Raw genomic sequence first — 21,865 nt, forward strand, 5'->3', positions numbered from 1 at the left:
TTTTATATGGAACTGCACTTTGCAAATATAATTATGTAATAATATTTTATCAGAGAAATTTGCTTATTTCTTTCTCCACTATTGAGCCACTTCTTTCCCTCCACTCTATCTCCTGAACTCACCATCTACTTTTTGAAAAACAGCTCAAATCCAGCACATTGAAGTGTCAGGTTACACTGCAAATTGAAGGAGAAAAGAGGAGAGTGGAGCAAAGTGAGAAGTAACATACAAAGCAGAGAAATAGATTGTGTAGATTCTAGCTGGGTAATCCAAGTGTAGGATTCACAGCTACACTTCTCAGTATTTACTGTTGTAAAATATTCTCCATGCTCCTGCTGCTTCTTTGTGTGCTATCAATGGGACAAAGAACAGGGAATCGATTTGTTGAGGCTTCAGCATATAAGAGACATTATAGTATCTAGTCTCCACTCACCAGCTCAGAGTCAATTGCGAATTAGATACAGAGCTTGGAGGGAGGAAACTGATAAAAAAAATGGAGGATACAAATTATATAATGGCAAAATATTGTATTATTCTTCATGTGTACACACAGAGCAACTTATTCTGAAAAGTTACCTGAAAGTGCAATTCCCCTTTAAGAATCTATTTTATTCACATTATACCATTACTATGTTACTCACTAATAATCTACCTAATAATATTCTTATAATCTTATATTAATATTAATGTGTTTTAATACAGGCTGAGTGCATTCCAACAGGTCCAGGAAAATTCAAGTGTGTGTGTCGTGCAGGATGGACAGGTGATGGCATAGATTGCTCAGAGACTAATAACTGTCTTCTTGCTGACAAAGGAGGATGCCACCCAAATGCCACCTGCTTATATATTGGTCCTGGCCAGGTACATAGCTGCCTTGTTGTTTATTACACACTATATATCATATGACATTGGACATATGTAATAATACCACTGACCAGTATGTTAGTATTATTTTAGCTGCTATTCTTGAAGTGAATGAACGAGGTCTCCCACTATGGGGCTTGCAAGCTACATTCTTTTTCTCCAACACTTCACAAGTGTGAGAAAATGTGTTGGGATTGTTATGGTAGTTAAAGTTTAGTGAAGTTGTGTCACGTGGCATATTCTAATGCATGGTGATTAACCACCACGGTGATATTAGCAGAGTATGTTTCCCATGGAAGACAGTTTGAAGGGTTATTCCCATCGCCAAGATCCTATCCCAATATATAGTAGACATAATAATAATATTAGCAAATACCTCTAATTAGATATGTAGTATAGTTCTTCTGAATAGCTGTGTTTCTTACCCCATGTGAAGAGCATTGCAGTAGCTTAGGTATCCATGGTTACAGCCACTATCAATTAGCTAGCTAACTAACTGTCACTATATGAGTGGTCATAACCTTGGATACCTAAGCTACCGCAATGTTCTGCACATGAGGTAAGTGACATAGGTTATCAGGAGAACTAGACTACATTTCTAATTGGAGGTATTTGCTAATATTATTGTTATTACACCTATTATTTATTGAGATAGGATATTGGCAATGGGAAGACCCCTTTTAACATAAGTGTAATATGGGCCAATTTACTGTATGTACTTATGTCATGGCTACAAACCCTAGCTCTACTGTGGGTGTAATCACCTACATGACAACATCATTTCCATATGATACAGTAAGTTGAGTTCAGGTCAATAGCAAAGATGAGGAAGTTAATTTGAAGGACCCTAGTCCAAGACGGGAGCCCTGCAAACCGCCGTATGCTAGCCGGCATCGCCAGCACCTCTCCTAATTTGTAGGTGTGGCACGACATCATGTGGGCATCATGCTGCAGCAATGATGATCCACTGGGTCTACAAATCAGAAGAGGGGCCGGGATTATGGCAGGTAGGAGGCGGTGTTCAGCGGACCCAGAATATTGGTGTGCCCATGGGATCAGAGTCCTATAAATGTATGTGCTCATCTCTACTCATTAGCTTATCATTTAACACTGGCCATAAATCAGCCAAGCATGCCCTTCTTTCATCATAAGGAAATAGGGATCTAACAGCCATAGAGCTTTAGGTTTCTGGCAGATCCCATGATAAAGTGACGGAATCTGCCTACACTTTTTATGACCAGCTCTAGCCCAGCTTTCAGCTTATCCGAACTGAGAAGGGGTTATGTTACAGATATTTTCCAGCTTGGGTCCGATCGTAGAATTCGGCCTTGTATTGCCAACAGTGGCGTAACTGGAAACTCATGGGTCCCAATGCGAAAGCTCCATCGGAGCCCCAAAAATTTTAAATCTTTAATAGCAATAGACTTTTTCTATAGGCCAAAGGGACTTTTAGGGCCCCTAGGCTCCAAGGCCCGGGTGCGATTGCAACCCCTGCACCTGTCGTAGGTACACCCCTGATTGCCAGCAGTAGGTTTTGGTGATGTATCTGCCATTCATTTTGTACATGTGATCACTTGTAAAATGGATTTTCTGCCAAGTAATATGTTGTAATAAGATTTTACTCAGCACAATTAGTACAAAAAGATTGATAACCAGACACTGTGCCTACAATATGTTCCCACTCTTCTGATTGCATCTCATGCAGAGTGACTGTGAGTGCAAAAAAGGCTTCCGAGGTGACGGACTTCAGTGCGAGCCTGTGAATACTTGCCTTGGAGAAACCGAAAAGTGCCATTCTCTGGTAGGTTACATAAACTAAGAATGATTTTACATGTGAGTTTATCACTTGCATTTTGAATGTAGTAAACCATGAATGCTTTAACGTGATGTGTATTATTGCTAGATAGAGAAATATTTGCCAAACGTTCAATCATTTTTTATTATAGGCAAAATGTCAAAAAGTAGCATCGGGTTTCTGGGAGTGTGTTTGTAAAGAAGGGTATGAAGGTGACGGAAGAGTCTGTTATGGAAGTATAGCAGATGTAAGTTTTCATGGATCTGAGATATCTACAGTTATTAATGTTATTGATCACAAGATGAACATAAAGATTTTAATATCAACCCAAACTATCTTAATCGAAATTGCAGTAATAGTTTTTCCTTATTCTTATTTTTATACTGCATTTTTTTTACACAAACACAATATAATATTATCATCTGTTTGGTCTTAGGTGGTTGCATCACTTCCAGAAGCCTCAGAAATGTATAAATTGTTAGATGTAAGTAGGAGATTATGATTTGATAATGTTGTTATAAGCCTGTGTAAGTAAATAGCTCACATACCTGTATTTAATTTGGATTAGGATGCACCTAACTATAAGACGCACCCCAGGTTTAGACATCAGAAAATAGGAAAAACATATTTCCTACTAATTAAAAATGTCGTTAATGTTAATACACTAGTGCAGAGTGGCCAGGTAATAAATCTATTGCTAGTATTTCTCTGCATGTGTATTATACACATATAGCTTTACAGCACTCACATTATCTACACTGTCTCCACATACACACTTACACAGCTCTGCTGCATGCACACTACATGCACACTCAGCCCTGCTATATAAACACACACATCACAGATTCAGCACATTCACCCAACTCTGCTAAACACACAGTTTTACATCAACACACTGACACACACACACACACATCTGCTGCAGCGTACACACTGTGTATATACTAATACATTTTGAAGTTCCTTCTAGGCATGTGACAGGTCACAGCACAAGAAATGTCCTTCAACTAGTCAGGATCTGAAGTATCTGGGCAGCTTAAGAGACATGCAGGTCCTGGTAGCTTTCTTTCCTGTCCTGCACCAATTAGACTGATCAGTGTCAGGTTCGTGGAGAGAGAACTATTCCTCCGCATAGTCATCCCAGTCATTGGAAAGAGCTCTGTGTCAGTGTTCTCTTTGACTATAAGTAGCTACATGATCCAAACTGTAAGATACACACATACTTTTTAGCAAGGTTTTTTCTTGCTAAAAAGTGCATCTTGTAGTCCAAACAATACAACTATTAGGGAAAATAATGCAGTGTGTCTGTCATATGTCATATCAAGGAGATATATTACACAACAAAGCTTCTAGAGCAAAATATGGTGCCTCCATACATCCTTAAAGGAGTTTGTGTGCCATTGTATATTGCGTATGTGACCAAGCCTTGTGAATGATCACTTAAGAGAATGTTGTGTCCTTTTCTACTATAGGTTGTCTGATTAACAGTTTATCAACCAATTTGTAAACTATCCCCCCAATACCTTAATAATATTATCAGATATCCAGAACAACTTTATCAATTTTTTCATAGTGGCCATCGTCCTATTCATCGCACATCGTCTTACCCATGAGTGCTAAGTGTTCATTTCTCTGTACAGTATATAGCACTATTGGGCCTCATTAGCTATAAAACATTTGATGAAAAGCTGTTTCATATTCAGTCACTTCTGTTTCAGGATCCCAGTATAAAATCCTTGGTTTCTCAATCTGCAAATGTGACTTTGCTTATCCCATCACAACGTGCATTTGACATTATGAAGAAGGAAGATAAGATTTACTGGACAAAAAAAGAAAATGCACCATTCTTACTAAAGTAAGAAAATCATTTGGTTCTTATTTTCAGTATCTGTTTTACACCAATTTATTGAATTAAAATTTTGAATAGAATTTTATTGATTACACGTGTTGTAGTTTAAGCTTGGGCCTGCTACAGCGGCGATTTTCACACAAGTCCTAAAACAAAATAGTAGACTTTCTGATTATTTTAATGAGGAAAACTATCCAATATCACATATCTGTGAGTAGCAAAACCATGTGAACTTTTGCTTTCACTACTTCATGTGACCTCCTTGAACAGAAATAACTGTATTTAAACGTTTCCAGTAATTGTTGATTAGACCTTCCCATTGACTTGGAGGACGTTTAGCCCATTCCTCCCTATAAAACAGATTGAACTCTTGGTGGGTTTTCTCCATGAACTGCTCAATTCAGGTCCTTCCTCAACATTTCTATAGGATTAAGGTCAGAACTTTGACTGAGCTGTTCCAAAACTTCTAGTTTTTTATTTAACCATTTTTGTATAGCTACTTCTGTGCTTTGAGTTGTTGTTTTGTAGCTCATATACAGATGTCCTGATGTTTTCCTGTAGAATTTTCTGGTATAACTCAGAATTAGTGTTGAGCGATACCGTCCGATACTTGAAAGTATCGGTATCGGAAAGTATCGGCCGATACCGGCAAACTATCGGATCCAATCCGATACCGATACCCGATACCAATACAAGTCAATGGGACTCAAGTATCGGACGGTATCCCTGATGGTTCCCAGGGTCTGAAGGAGAGGAAACTCTCCTTCAGGCCCTGGGATCCATATTAATGTGTAAAAGAAAGAATTAAAATAAAAAATATTGCTATACTCACCTCTCCGACGCAGCCTGGACCTCACCGAGGGAACCGGCAGCGTTGTTTGCTTAAAATTCGCGCGTTTACTTCCTTACGTGAAGTGTTGTGAAATTGGATTTTGGGCTCCCCCGGTGGCCACTGGTGGAATTGAACTTGTGTGCATCATCCCCTCTGTTCACCTGTTCCCATCAGGATGTGGGAGTCGCTATTTAACCTTGCTCCTCTGTCACTTCCATGCCGGTCAACATTGTAATCAGAAGCCTTTCTGTGCATGTTCCTGCTACCAGACAACTTCCAGCTAAGTCGGACTTTTGTCCTTGTTTGTTTTTTGCATTTTGTTCCAGTTCACAGCTGCAGTTTCGTTTCTGTGTCTGGAAAGCTCTTGTGATCTGAAATTGCCACTCTGATGTTATGAGTTAATACTAGAGTCTTAAAGTAATTTCAGGATGGTGTATTGATAGGGTTTTCAGCTGACCATGAAAGTACCCTTTCTGTCTTCCTGCTATCTAGTAAGCGGACCTCGATTTTGCTAAACCTATTTTCATACTACGTTTGTCATTTTCATCTTAAATCACCGCCAATATATGTGGGGGCCTCTGTCTGCCTTTCGGGGAAATTTCTCTAGAGGTGAGCCAGGACTATATTTTCCTCTGCCAGGATTAGTTAGTCCTCCGGCCGGCGCTGGGCGTCTAGGGATAAAACGCAGGCTACGCTACCCGGCTACTGTTAGTTGTGCGGCAGGTTTAGTTCATGGTCAGTTTAAGTTTCCATCCTTCCAAGAGCTAGTTCCTATGTATGCTGGGCTATGTTCTCTTGCCATTGAGAACCATAACAGTTTGACCGGCCCACAAAGGGTTAAATTAATTGGCAGAGAAAGGAGAGAAAAAAGAAGTCTGCTGAAAATTTTATTTTTTTTTTTTCCTTCAGTTCTGAGTGTGCTTTCAATTGAATCACTTGCAAGTCTGCCTATATTGCAGCCTTCCTCTCTCTCTCTCCTTCTAATCCTGGAATGGCTCTGTGTTCACCTGTTTAAAATGGATATTCAGAGTTTAGCTGCAGGTTTGAATAATCTCACCACGAAAGTTCAAAATTTACAAGATTTTGTTGTTCATGTTCCTATATCTGAACCTAGAATTCCTTTGCCTGAATTTTTCTCGGGGAATAGATCTTGCTTTCAAAATTTCAAAAATAATTGCAAGTTGTTTTTGTCCCTGAAATCTCGCTCTGCTGGAGATCCTGCTCAGCAGGTCAGGATTGTGATTTCCTTGCTCCGGGGCGACCCTCAAGATTGGGCTTTTGCATTGGCTCCAGGGGATCCTGCGTTGCTCAATGTGGATGCGTTTTTTCTGGCCTTGGGGTTGCTTTATGAGGAACCTCATTTAGAGCTTCAGGCGGAAAAAGCCTTGATGTCCCTATCTCAGGGGCAAGATGAAGTTGAAATATACTGCCAAAAATTCCGTAAATGGTCTGTGCTTACTCAGTGGAATGAGTGCGCCCTGGCGGCGAATTTCAGAGAGGGTCTCTCTGATGCCGTTAAGGATGTTATGGTGGGGTTCCCTGTGCCTGCGGGTCTGAATGAGTCCATGACAATGGCTATCCAGATCGATAGACGTCTGCGGGAGCGCAAACCTGTGCACCATTTGGCGGTGTCTACTGAGAAGACGCCAGAGAATATGCAATGTGATAGAATTCTGTCCAGAAGCGAACGGCAGAATTTTAGACGAAAAAATGGGTTGTGCTTTTATTGTGGTGATTCAACTCATGTTATATCAGCATGCTCTAAGCGTACTAAGAAGCTTGATAAGTCAGTTTCAATTGGCACTTTTCAGTCTAAGTTTATTCTATCTGTGACCCTGATTTGTTCTTTATCATCTATTACCACGGATGCCTATGTCGACTCTGGCGCCGCTTTGAGTCTTATGGATTGGTCCTTTGCCAAACGCTGTGGGTATGATTTAGAGCCTCTTGAAACTCCTATACCTCTGAAGGGGATTGACTCCACCCCATTGGCTAGTAATAAACCACAATACTGGACACAAGTAACTATGCGAATTAATCCGGATCATCAGGAGATTATTCGCTTTCTTGTGCTGTATAATCTACATGATGTGTTGGTGCTTGGATTGCCATGGCTGCAATCTCATAACCCAGTCCTCGACTGGAACGCTATGTCTGTGTTAAGCTGGGGATGTAAGGGGATGCATGGGGACGTACCTTTGGTTTCCATTTCGTCATCTATTCCCTCTGAGATTCCTGAATTCTTGTCTGACTATCGTGACGTTTTTGAAGAACCTAAGCTTGGTTCATTACCTCCGCACCGGGAGTGCGATTGTGCCATAGATTTGATTCCGGGTAGTAAATACCCTAAGGGTCGCTTATTTAATCTGTCTGTGCCTGAACATGCTGCTATGCGAGAATATATAAAGGAGTCCTTGGAAAGGGGACATATTCGTCCTTCGTCATCTCCCTTAGGAGCCGGTTTTTTCTTTGTGTCTAAGAAAGATGGCTCTTTGAGGCCGTGTATTGATTATCGGCTTTTGAATAAAATCACGGTTAAATATCAATATCCGTTGCCACTGCTGACTGATTTGTTTGCTCGCATAAAGGGGGCCAAGTGGTTCTCTAAGATAGATCTCCGTGGGGCGTATAATTTGGTGCGAATTAAGCAGGGGGATGAGTGGAAAACCGCATTTAATACGCCCGAGGGCCACTTTGAGTATTTGGTGATGCCTTTTGGCCTTTCAAATGCCCCTTCAGTCTTTCAGTCCTTTATGCATGACATTTTCCGTGATTATTTGGATAAATTTATGATCGTGTATCTGGATGATATTCTGATTTTTTCGGATGACTGGGACTCTCATGTCCAGCAGGTCAGGAGGGTTTTTCAGGTTTTGCGGTCTAATTCCTTGTGTGTGAAGGGTTCTAAGTGCGTTTTTGGGGTTCAAAAGATTTCCTTCTTGGGATACATTTTTTCCCCCTCTTCCATCGAGATGGATCCTGTCAAGGTTCGGGCTATTTGTGATTGGACGCAACCCTCTTCTCTTAAGAGTCTTCAGAAATTTTTGGGCTTTGCTAACTTTTATCGTCGATTTATTGCTGGTTTTTCTGATGTTGTTAAACCATTGACTGATTTGACTAAGAAGGGTGCTGATGTTGCTGATTGGTCCCCTGCTGCTGTGGAGGCCTTTCGGGAGCTTAAGCGCCGCTTTTCTTCCGCCCCTGTGTTGCGTCAGCCTGATGTTGCTCTTCCTTTTTAGGTTGAGGTCGACGCTTCTGAAATCGGAGCTGGGGCGGTTTTGTCGCAAAGAAGTTCCGACTGCTCCGTGATGAAACCTTGTGCTTTTTTTTCTCGTAAATTTTTGCCCGCCGAGCGGAATTATGATATTGGGAATCGGGAGCTTTTGGCCATGAAGTGGGCTTTTGAGGAGTGGCGTCATTGGCTTGAGGGGGCTAGACATCAGGTGGTGGTATTGACCGACCACAAAAATTTAATTTATCTTGAGTCCGCCAGACGCCTGAATCCTAGACAGGCGCGCTGGTCGTTGTTTTTCTCTCGGTTTAATTTTGTGGTGTCATACCTACCGGGTTCTAAGAATGTTAAGGCGGATGCCCTTTCTAGGAGTTTTGAGCCTGACTCCCCTGGTAATTCTGAACCTACAGGTATCCTTAAGGATGGAGTGATATTGTCTGCCGTTTCTCCAGACCTGCGGCGGGCCTTGCAGGATTTTCAGGCGGATAGACCTGATCGTTGCCCACCTGGTAGACTGTTTGTTCCTGATGATTGGACCAGTAAAGTCATTTCTGAGGTTCATTCTTCTGCGTTGGCAGGTCATCCTGGAATCTTTGGTACCAGGGATTTGGTGGCAAGGTCCTTCTGGTGGCCTTCCCTGTCACGAGATGTACGAGGCTTTGTGCAGTCTTGTGACGTTTGTGCTCGGGCCAAGCCTTGTTGTTCTCGGGCTAGTGGATTGTTGTTGCCCTTGCCTATCCCGAAGAGGCCTTGGACGCACATCTCGATGGATTTTATTTCGGATCTTCCTGTTTCTCAGAAGATGTCTGTCATCTGGGTGGTGTGTGACCGTTTCTCTAAGATGGTCCATTTGGTTCCCCTGCCTAAGTTGCCTTCTTCTTCCGAGTTGGTTCCTCTGTTTTTTCAAAATGTGGTTCGTTTGCATGGTATTCCGGAGAATATCGTTTCTGACAGAGGAACCCAATTCGTGTCTAGATTTTGGCGGGCATTCTGTGCTAGGATGGGCATAGATTTGTCTTTCTCGTCTGCTTTCCATCCTCAGACTAATGGCCAGACCGAGCGGACGAATCAGACTTTGGAGACATATTTGAGGTGTTTTGTGTCTGCAGATCAGGATGATTGGGTTGCTTTTTTGCCTTTAGCGGAGTTTGCCCTCAATAATCGGGCCAGCTCTGCCACCTTGGTGTCTCCTTTTTTCTGTAATTCGGGGTTTCATCCTCGATTTTCCTCCGGTCAGGTGGAATCTTCGGATTGTCCTGGAGTGGATGCTGTGGTGGAGAGGTTGCATCAGATTTGGGGGCAGGTGGTGGACAATTTGAAGTTGTCCCAGGAGAAGACTCAGCTTTTTGCCAACCGCCGGCGTCGGGTTGGTCCTCGGCTTTGTGTCGGGGACTTGGTGTGGTTGTCTTCTCGTTTTGTCCCTATGAGGGTTTCTTCTCCTAAGTTTAAGCCTCGGTTCATCGGCCCGTACAAGATATTGGAGATTCTTAACCCTGTGTCCTTCCGTTTGGACCTCCCTGCATCTTTTTCTATTCATAATGTTTTTCATCGGTCATTGTTGCGCAGGTATGAGGTACCGGTTGTGCCTTCCGTTGAGCCTCCTGCTCCGGTGTTGGTTGAGGGCGAGTTGGAGTACGTTGTGGAAAAAATCTTGGACTCCCGTGTTTCCAGACGGAAACTCCAGTATCTGGTCAAATGGAAGGGATACGGTCAGGAGGATAATTCTTGGGTGACTGCCTCTGATGTTCATGCCTCCGATCTGGTCCGTGCCTTTCATAGGGCTCATCCTGATCGCCCTGGTGGTTCTGGTGAGGGTTCGGTGCCCCCTCCTTGAGGGGGGGGTACTGTTGTGAAATTGGATTTTGGGCTCCCCCGGTGGCCACTGGTGGAATTGAACTTGTGTGCATCATCCCCTCTGTTCACCTGTTCCCATCAGGATGTGGGAGTCGCTATTTAACCTTGCTCCTCTGTCACTTCCATGCCGGTCAACATTGTAATCAGAAGCCTTTCTGTGCATGTTCCTGCTACCAGACAACTTCCAGCTAAGTCGGACTTTTGTCCTTGTTTGTTTTTTGCATTTTGTTCCAGTTCACAGCTGCAGTTTCGTTTCTGTGTCTGGAAAGCTCTTGTGATCTGAAATTGCCACTCTGATGTTATGAGTTAATACTAGAGTCTTAAAGTAATTTCAGGATGGTGTATTGATAGGGTTTTCAGCTGACCATGAAAGTACCCTTTCTGTCTTCCTGCTATCTAGTAAGCGGACCTCGATTTTGCTAAACCTATTTTCATACTACGTTTGTCATTTTCATCTTAAATCACCGCCAATATATGTGGGGGCCTCTGTCTGCCTTTCGGGGAAATTTCTCTAGAGGTGAGCCAGGACTATATTTTCCTCTGCCAGGATTAGTTAGTCCTCCGGCCGGCGCTGGGCGTCTAGGGATAAAACGCAGGCTACGCTACCCGGCTACTGTTAGTTGTGCGGCAGGTTTAGTTCATGGTCAGTTTAAGTTTCCATCCTTCCAAGAGCTAGTTCCTATGTATGCTGGGCTATGTTCTCTTGCCATTGAGAACCATAACAGTGAAGTCCCGGCTTGTGATTGGTCGCGTGCCGCCCATGTGGCCGCGACGCGACCAATCACAGCAAGCCGTGACGTAATTTCAGGTCCTTCAGGATTTTAAAATTACGTTCTGGCTTATGATTGGTCGCGTCGCGGTCACATGGGCGACGCGACCAATCACAAGCCGTGACGTCACGGGAGGCTGGACACGCGCGCATTTTAAAATGCGCGCGTGTCCTGCCTCCCGTGACGTCCCGGCTTGTGATTGGTCGCGTCGCCCATGTGGCCGCGACGCGACCAATCACAGCAAGCCGTGACGTAATTTTAGGTCCTTCAGGATTTTAAAATTACGTTCTGGCTTGTGATTGGTCCTGAAAGACCTAAAATTACGTCACGGCTTGCTGTGATTGGTCGCGTCGCGGCCACATGGGCGGCACGCGACCAATCACAAGCCGGGACTTCACGTAAGGAAGTAAACGCGCGAATTTTAAGCAAACAACGCTGCCGGTTCCCTCGGTGAGGTCCAGGCTGCGTCGGAGAGGTGAGTATAGCAATATTTTTTATTTTAATTCTCTCTTTTACACATTTTTACATTAATGTTGTTTCGATACCGATACCCGATACCACAAAAGTATCGGATCTCGGTATCGGAATTCCGATACCCGCAAGTATCGGCCGATACCCGATACTTGCGGTATCGGAATGCTCAACACTACTCAGAATTCATTATTCCATTAATGATGGCAAGTCTTCCTGGCCCAGGTGCAGCAAAACAGGCCCAAATGGCTATAATACCACCACTGTGTTTGAGAGATGGTACAAGGTTTTTATGCCATAGTGCAGCATTTAACTTTCTCCAGGTGATCTTCAGCAAACTGCAGATGGCAACAATGTTCATTTTGGAGAGCAGTGGCTTTCTCATTGCAGTATTGCCATACACTCCATTTTTGTTCAATGTCCTACAGATGGTGGACTCATGAACATTAACATTAGCCAATGTGAGAGAGGCCTTAAGTTACCTAGAATTTTCCTTGGGTTCCTTTGAGAACTTGTGGATTATTGTACATCTTGCTCTTGGAGAAATGTTTCTCGGTAGGCCACTCCTGGGGAGGGTGATAATGGCCTTGAATTTCCTTCATTTATATATCATGTGTCTGACTGTGGATTGGTAGAGTCCAAACTCTTTAAAATATGTGTAATCTTGTCCAGTATGATGAACATCAACAACTCTTCTTCCTCAGAAATCTTCTTTGTACGTGACATGATAAACTTCCTCAGATGTTTTGTGAAAATCAGACTTTGATAGATCCCTGTTCTTCAAATATAATGGGCTACCCACTCACAACTGATTCTCATCCTACTGATTGAAATTACCAGACATTAATTTCACCATTAAATCTGCTAATCTTAAAGGTTCACATACTATGAAAATGCGGATGTATAAAAACGGATGCCATACGTGTGACAATATAGATGAAAAATTGTCATTTTTTTATGGATGCAAATCGTATGATTTTTTTTTTTAATCGAAAACGAAGAGATATTCAGCTACCGTGATGCAAATAAATAATCGATGGCTTTTTGAATAATTAAGTAAAAATGTGAACAAGACACAGAGTGTAGATACAGTGGGGAAATAAGTATTTGATCCCTTGCTGATTTTGTAAGTTTGCCCACTGACAAAGACATGAACAGTCTATAATTTTAAGGGTAGGTTAATTTTTTTTTTTTTAAACCAAATATTTTTTATTGTACAAAAGATATACAACAATATCCATACAAATAACAAGGTACATCAGTGTTTGTAATTTTAAAAGAAACAAACCCATCCACCCCCCTCCCCCCTTAACTACCAACTCCAACCATACAATACTTTTGGAAAGAAAAGAATGAACAATACATATATATTTATTATTAGCATCACTTTACCACCACCCTTCAGTTATTCCCATCCAGCCATGGCTGCCACAGCTTTTGAAAAAATCCCATCTTATTCCTCTTATTATATATGCTTTTTTCGAGCTGGACAATATGATTCACTTGTGCGATAAACTCCCGTCTAGTAGGAGGTTCCTCCCTAATCCAATACCTTGCGATCACCTTTCTCGCAATGAACAATAGTCTAGCAATTGCCATTTTGGCAGTTTCATCGGTCAGGATTTCCTCCACATACCCAAGTACACACACCACCGGATCCCTAGGAATCGTACACCCATACATCACCCCTATCTGGTTCAGCACGACAACCCAGTATGCGAACAATCTAGGACACAGCCACATCATGTGCAGTATACCAGCCTGAGACTGGGAACACCTGGGGCACCCAGAGTCGCCTCTGAGCCCAGCTTTAAACAACATATCAGGTGTCCTGTAGGCCCTATTTATCACATATATTTGCGACAGTCTCCCAGGTTCACTCATCCACAACTTAGGTATGTATTCCAGTATAGACTCCCACCTATCATCGTCTATTTGCCCCAATTCCTCCTCCCATTTCCCTCTGGCCTTAATAGGGTAATCCATTAGAAAGGTATGTAATAAATCGCCATATACTTCGGATATTGCCCCTTTCGTTCCGTTGTTATTTAATATAAAATCCAACATTAGATCCTTCTGAATCACTATAGACCCTCTCTTTTTTTGTGCCTGAAATGCGTGCTGAACCCGTCTATATTGATACAACTTTAAGCCCGGGAAATGAAATTCCTGCTGCAGCGCATCAAAAGATTTAAGATTCCCACTGTGAATCAACTGACCTATCAATCCAATGCCTTTTTCCCTCCACTCTCCCATTCCTTCCATATGATTAAATTCTTGAAAAGAGAGGTTATCCCAAATAGGCGAAAATTCAGTGAATTTCACAACTCCCCTTATACCTTTAATCGTCTGCCATACCTTATGAATTAAATTTATGGTATGAAAACAAGTTCCCAGCTTCTTAAATATGCCTGCTTCTAAACCCTGACCCTGGGGCCACCTGCCAATAATATGTACCAAGCTACTATGTCCCTGACCTTTCTCAAGTCCTTCCCCCCAACCCCTAAGGTGTTGGCTTTGCGCAGATAAAAAGTATAACCAGGGATTAGGCAGGGCAAGTCCCCCTTCATCTTTAGGCCGCTGCAGTATCTCCTGCCTAATTCTAGGGTTTTTCCCACCCCACACCAATTCCCCAAATAATGATCTTAGTTTACGAAATCTGGTCAGAGGGATCCACACCGGAGAGTTATGCAAAATATACAAAATCTGTGGCATCACCACCATCTTAAGTAGATTTACTCTACCCACCACCGACAAATGTAGCTTATTCCAAGCTGAGATTTTGGCTCATAGTTTGTGTATTAAAGGCTCAAGATTAAGTTCCTCAAATCTAGTTAAGGGAAGAGAGACCTGAATCCCCAGGTATTTAAATTGCGTCACCACCTTTAATTTCGTATTCTGCTCCACCTCCCCCGTACATTCCACTTCTCTATCCACCTGCATAACACTTGATTTATCCCAGTTGATAATCAATCCAGAAATTTGCCCAAATCTTTCAATTAATGCAATCACATTTCTTAAAGTCTACCCAGGATCCTCAAGAAAAAGCAAAATATCATCGGCATATAAAGCAATTTTCTCCTCCATTTTCCCATACACAAACCCCTTTACCAATTGAGACCTTCTGATAGCCGCTGCCAGTGGTTCCACTGCCAGAGCAAACAGCAACGGGGACAACGGGCACCCCTGCCGAGTACCTCGAAAAAGCTGAAAGCTCTCCGACAATGCGTTGTTCACCCTAAGTTTAGCCACTGGAGAGGAGTATAGGAGTCTCACCCATGACACAAAAACTAGCCCAAACCCAAAGGGACCCAGGACCGACCACAGGTATTGCCATTCTATACTATCGAAGGCTTTATGTGCGTCTAGGGAAACTACCACCCTCCTACCAGCATTCTCCGCCGGTATCTGCATATTAAGGAATACCCTTCTCAAGTTGATGGCAGTGGATTTATTAGGCATAAAGCCGGATTGGTCCGAATGAACCACCTTTTCTATCACCTGAGTCAGTCTGTTCGCCAGGGCCTTAGCCAGAATCTTAACATCTGTTGTCAGGAGTGATATCGGTCTGTATGACTCCGGCAACCGTGGGTTTTTATCAGGTTTAGGGATGACCACAATAGTGGCCTCCCTCATGGCAGCGGGCAATATTCCCCTCTCCAGTGACTCCTCAAACACCCCCAACAATCTGGTCAACAACTCTTCAGAGAGGATATCATAGATCTCAACAGGGACGCCGTCAGCCCCCGGAGCCTTCCCCCCTGCCATCCACCTCAAGGCCCCCTCCAACTCCTCCGCCGTAAGTGGCCTATCTAACGAATCTCTATCCTCAGCTTCCAGCCTAAGCAAATTTGCCTCCTCTAAAAATCTATTAATTTCATCTTCCCTTTGCCCCGTGTGCGATGTATATAATTTGCTATAAAATCCCTTAAACCCTTCCAAGATTTGGGTCCCCTGTGTTACAATAGTACCATTTTCTAATTCCAGAGCGTGTACATGTGTCGAGTCCCTCTGAGCAGATGTTATCACCGACAGTAGATGACCCACTTTCTCCCCTTCCGCATAAAAGGCCTCTCTTTGGAAAGCTCTTGCCCTCTCCGCTTTGCGTAAATGTAATTTATTAGCCTCCTCCTGAGCCATCTTCATACGGTTCATGGTGTCCTGAGTACGTACATTGCTCAATGCAGCCTCCGCTGCCTTCAATTCTTCCAATATGATTTTGTCAGACTCCCTTGTTTTTGTTTTATGCCTAGTAATCTCTTTAGATAGTATTCCCCTCAAATAAGCTTTCATGGTGTCCCATACCACATGCCTGGCTGCACTACCATCATTAAATTTAAAAAATTCCCCTATCTCCTCCCCAATCTTTCCCATATCAATAATTTTTAACCAGAACGGGTTAATTTTCCACCCCAATTTAACCGCCTCCCCCGGGCCTTCAATTTGCAGTGTCACTACCAATGGACTATGATCCGATAATATTCTGGGCATATAGTCTATCTCCTGTACCATCCTATCCATTCCTTCATTACCCAGGGCCAAATCAATACGGGATAGAGAGCCATATGTCCCCGAATAACAGGAGAAACAGTATATGTCGTTGTTACGAACTCTCCACAAGTCCTTCCATGCCACCTCTTTTAAATAGCTACCAAATGCTGTTAAGTTCCCCTCCTTCCTCAACATAGCATGCTGCCCCCTATCCCAGTGATCATCAATAATATTGTTCATGTCTCCCATTATGAGTAACGGAACTCCTCCCCACCTGCCAGATAAATTTAGGATTTCCTGTAGTTTTTTCCCCGAGTACGGTGGAGGAATATACACCGACACTACACACAACAGCTTAGCATATATCTTACACACAAGGAATACATATTGTCCATCACCATCTATTACCACCTCTACCTCCTCGAACGGGACACAAGTATGCACAAGTATTGACACTCCTCTAGCATAGGCCGAGAATGTCGCATGATATGCCTTTCTCACCCATCTTTTCTGCAATAAACCCGTCTTTTCTTTTACTAAATGAGTCTCTTGAAGGCATATCAGCGAGGGTCTCTGCCTCAAACTATATTGCAAGATAGCATTACGTTTGGTATCGTTCGATAGACCCCTAATGTTCCAGCTCAAGATTTTTACTTTATCATCCATCATTTTGTATGATGGTAAAACTGCTCAGTTTCCCTCCGTTGGTCTCCCTTCTCCCCCCAACCTGGGCCCACCCACCCAAAACACCCTCCCACCCAAAACACCCTCCCAAATCTTCATTATACAAAACAAAACCCTAACCTTACCCTTCCCTTCCCTCAATACCTTCCTCCCCCAAAACCCCCCAAAACTTTTTACCAATCAAGAAAAAGTCTCCTACTCCCTCTCTGTATGAGAAAGGGGAACGCGCTTTCGCAGTCTCAACAGTGGCTCAATAGCCAACACCAGCTCCCAATGAGTTTAACCCTCTCCTTCAATCGTTCCTCCCTCCGCCCCTCAGAAACAGAATATATAAACAGTTGCGCCGCCGAACACAACTTCAACGCACAGGAACCACATATCAGATTCCTCTAGTAATAAACCAGAATAAATCAACAATTCAATTTTCTTTCCCTCCCACAGCCATCACAGCAGCCCGAAGTTCACGTCTGATGTCCCTCAGCGGATCTTTTCTGCTCCAATACGTTTAGCATTCAAATCCAGCCAATGAGACACCTCCTCAGGATTTTGAAAAAAATGGACCTTTTCCATGGCCACCACACGTAGTTTCACAGGATACAGCATAGAATAAACCAGACCCAGTTCACGTAGGCGTCTTTTTGCCTCTCCAAACTTCATCCTGAGCTTCTGTACAACCGTGGAGTAATCAGGGTATAGAGATATTCTGTTGCCATCAATATTTAATTCCTCCATATTCCTGGCTTTCCTTAGCAAAATATCTCGGTCTCTGTAATTTAGGATTTTGGCTAGAAAGGTCCGTGGGGCGGAGCCAGGAGGCAGAGGTCTGGTCGGCACCCGGTGAGCTCTCTCTACTGCAAATAATTTAGTGAGACTTTCCCCTCCGACCTTAAGTTTTCAGCCATGTCTCAATAAAGTCAGTGGGGTTGTTTCCTTCGGTCTTTTCGGGCACACCTACAATTCTCAAATTATTCCTGCACGAACGATTCTCCAAATCGTCAGTTTTAAGTTCCAACTCTGCAATGCGCTGGACATATTTTTTCTCTCTTTTTGCCAGTTCTGCAATTTGATCTTCTGCACCTCCCACTCGTTCCTCCAGCATTTCAACTCTCCCTTCCATCTTGTGCATAGCCGAGCGAGAGGAGGTAACTTCCCCTTTAAGATCATCCACCTGGGCAGTTAGGGTTGTCAGTGCAGTCTTACAAAATAGTACTGCAGAGAAAATATCTTTCAGGGTTGGCTCCCTCCTCTCTCACAGACCCCATTTGTGCAGCATGTTCCTGGGTCAGATCATCCACCACATTCAGTGTAGCAGACCTCATAATTGGTGCTGTAACATGTGCTGTGGAGGCTCCGCTCACAATCTCCTCTGCCTGTGCCCCAGACCTCACATCCACCTGCTCCCCCATATCTGCCGCTCCTCCTGTTACCGCTCCACCGGCTCCCTGCATCAGACGCTCTGAGTCTTCTGGTCTGGCGAACTGCTCCAGCCTGGCGATCACCTCAAGCCGCCTCTGGTATGCAGCATCAGCCCTTGCCGCCTCTTCCACAGCGCTGCCGGCGCCATCTTGGGATTGTGTGCTGCCTGCCATCCCGACCTCCTTCTGCCTCTTACGGGTCATTCCAGGCTTTCCTCGCAATGCGGCCGGTACCCTCCGCTCCTCGGATGCTCAGGGGCTCCCCCTCCGGTTTTTGGCGTTCAGCGACGCCTCTGAAATGACCGGATCACCGTTTGAGCGGCAGGGAGAGATCCGACCCACGTCTTCCTACATCGCCCGCTAGGCCACGCCCAAGGGTAGGTTAATTTTAACACTGAAAGATAGAATATCAAAAATAAAATCCAGAAAATCACATTGTATAAATTATATAAATTTATTTGCATTTTGCAGTGAGAAATAAGTATTTGATCCCTCTGGAAAACAAGACAATACTTGGTGGCAAAACCCTTGTTGGCAAGCACAACAGTCAGACTTTTTTTTAGTTGATGATAAGGTTTGCGCACATGTTAGGAGGAATTTTGGTACACTCCTCTTTGCAGATCATCTGTAAACCATTAAGATTTTGAGGCTGTCGCTTGGCAACTCGGAGCTTCAACTCCCTCCATAAGTTTTCTATGGGATTAAGGTCTGGAGACTGGCTAGGCCATTCCATGACCTTAATGTTCACTTCTTTGTTGCCTTGGGTGTATGTTTTTGGTTATTGTCTTGCTGGAATACCCAGCCATGACCCATTTTTAATGTCCTGGCAGAGGGAAGGAGGTTGTCACTCAGGATTTTACAGTACATGGCTCCATCCATTCTCCCATTGATGCAATGAAGTAGTTCTGTGCCCTTAGCAGAGAAACACCCCGAAAACATAATGTTTCCACCTCCATGCTTAACAGTGGGGACGGTGTTCTTTGGGTCATAGAGAGTATTTATCTTCCTCCAAACACAGCGAGTTGAGTTAATGCCAAAAACCTCAATTTTTGTCTCATCTGACCACAGCACCTTCTCCCAATCACTCACAGAATAGCCCAGATATTCATTGGCAAACTTCAGATGGGCATGAGGCTTTTGAGCAGAGGGACCTTGTGGGCACTGCAGGAATTTTAAACCTTTACGACGTAATGTGTTGCCATTGTTTTTTTTAGTGACTGTGGTCCCAGCTGCCTTGAGATCATTAACAAGTTACCTGTTGTGAATTCTGCTCTTGGGCTCCCTCCGGTGGTTGTAAGTGGTAGCGCTGCTGTCTCTGAATCACAGCATTTATCAGGTGTGTTCACTTTCTGCAAATCTGACTGGGCTATTTAGTCTTGCTTCACCCTTTAGCCAGTGCCAGTTGTCCATTGTTCCTGGAGGATTCACATCTCTGCCTGGTCTCTCCTGCTTTGCAGTTCTTTTCAACAAAGATAAGTTCTGGCCTTGATTTTTTGCTGTCCACATGCTGTGGCCTTATTGTTCAGTTCTTTTCCATGTTTTTTTTGTCTTGTCCAGCTTGGTCTGTATAAGGATTTGTTTAGCCAAGCTGGTTTCTCTGGAGATGCAGATATACCCTCCATATCTTTAGTTAGCTGTGGAGTTTTTGTATTTTCTGTGGTGGATATTTTCTAGTGTTTTAATACTGACCGCATAGTACTCTGTCCTATCCTTTCTATTTAGCTAGAAGCGGCCTCCTTTGCTAAATTCTGATTTCAGTCTGTGTATGTTTTTTCCCTCTCCTCTCACAGTCAATATTTGTGGGGGGCTGTCTGTCCTTTGGGAATTTTCTCTGAGGCAAGATAGTTTTCCCTTTTCTATCTCTAGGGGTAATTAGTCCTCCGGCTGTGTCGATATGTCCAGGGAGCGCTAGGTACATTCCACGGCTACTTCTAGTTGCGGTGTTAAGTTCAGGGTCTGCGGTCAGTACAGGTACCACCTTCTCCAGAGTACGTCTCATGCTGCTCTTAGGCCACCAGATCATAACAGTACAACTGGCCAACAATGAGTTAACCGCATCTCAGAAGAAGGGAAGGAAAGTGCTGAGCCATTTTTTTTTCTGTAGTCTGTTGTGTTTTTTTTTCTTCCCTCTTTACCTCTGGGTGGCTCAGGAGTTCGGCGCTGGTATGGATGTTCAGGGATTGGCTTCTCGTGTGGATCAACTTGCTGCTAGATTACAGGGTATTTCCGATTATATCGTTAAGACTCTGGTTTTAGAGCCTAGAATTCCAACTCCTGATTTGTTTTTTGGGGATAGGTCCAAATTTCTGAGCTTTAAAAATAACTGTAAACTGTTTTTTGCTCTGAAACCCCGTTCCTCTGGTGATCCCATCCAGCAGGTTAAAATTGTTATATCTCTGCTGCGTGGTGACCCCCAGGATTGGGCATTTGCCCTGGAACCTGGGAATCTGGCGTTGCTTAATGTAGACACCTTTTTTCAGGCGCTTGGGTTATTGTATGACGAACCTAATTCAGTGGATCATGCTGAGAAGACCTTGTTGGCCCTGTCTCAGGGTCAAGAAGCGGCAGAATCATATTGCCAGAAGTTTAGAAAATGGTCTGTACTGACTAAATGGAATGAGGATGCCTTGGCGGCAATCTTCAGAAAGGGTCTTTCTGAATCCGTTAAAGATGTTATGGTGGGGTTCCCCACGCCTGCTGGTTTGAGTGATTCTATGTCTCTGGCCATTCAGATTGATCGGCGCTTGCGCGAGCGCAGAGTTGTGCACACTATGGCATTGTCTTCCGAGCGGAGTCCTGAGCCTATGCAGTGTGATAGGATTGTGTCTAGAGCTGAACGACAAGGATTCAGACGTCAGAATAGGTTGTGTTTTTACTGCGGCGATTCTGCTCATGTTATTTCTGATTGCCCTAAGCGTACCAAGAGAATTGCTAGTTCTGTTACCATCAGTACTGTACAACCTAAATTTCTGTTATCTGTGACCCTGATCTGCTCATTATCGTCATTTTCTGTCATGGCATTTGTGGATTCAGGCGCCTCTCTAAACTTAATGGACTTAGAATTTGCCAGACGTTGTGGTTTCCCCTTGCAGCATTTGCAGAGTCCTATTTCTTTGACGAGCATTGATGCTACACCGTTGGCTAAAAATAAACCTCAGTTTTGGACACAGCTGACCATGTGCATGGCACCAGCCCATCAGGAAGATTGTCGTTTTCTGGTGTTGCATAATTTGCATGATGCTATTGTGCTGGATTTCCCATGGTTACAGGTGCATAATCCGGTATTAGATTGGAAATCTATGTCTGTGACTAGTTGGGGTTGTCAGGGGGTTCATGGTGACGTTCCTTTGATGTCAATTGCCTCCTCCCCCTCTTCTGAAATTCCTGAGTTTTTGTCAGATTTCCAGGATGTATTCAATGAGCCCAAGTCCAGTTCCCTTCCACCGCATAGGGACTGTGATTGTGCTATTGACTTGATTCCAGGCTGTAAGTTCCCTAAGGGCCGACTTTTCAACCTGTCTGTGCCAGAACATACCACCATGCGGAGCTATGTTAAGGAGTCCTTGGAGAAGGGGCATATTCGGCCATCTTCTTCACCATTGGGAGCA

General features: G+C 43.7%; 1 protein-coding gene across 1 annotated transcript in view; it reads left to right on the forward strand.

The window, feature by feature from the left end:
* The window catches only part of STAB2 (stabilin 2), a 290,752-nt gene that overhangs the window by 104,047 nt on the left and 164,840 nt on the right, over positions 1-21,865 (forward strand). The window contains exons 25-29 of the mRNA XM_077265634.1: positions 703-861; positions 2,570-2,665; positions 2,811-2,906; positions 3,096-3,143; positions 4,378-4,514. Coding sequence (XP_077121749.1) covers positions 703-861; positions 2,570-2,665; positions 2,811-2,906; positions 3,096-3,143; positions 4,378-4,514 — 536 coding nt within the window. The remainder of the gene's footprint in view (positions 1-702; positions 862-2,569; positions 2,666-2,810; positions 2,907-3,095; positions 3,144-4,377; positions 4,515-21,865) is intronic.

The sequence above is a fragment of the Ranitomeya variabilis genome, chromosome 5, assembly GCF_051348905.1.
Source record: "Ranitomeya variabilis isolate aRanVar5 chromosome 5, aRanVar5.hap1, whole genome shotgun sequence".
NCBI classification, from domain to species: Eukaryota; Metazoa; Chordata; class Amphibia; order Anura; family Dendrobatidae; genus Ranitomeya; species Ranitomeya variabilis.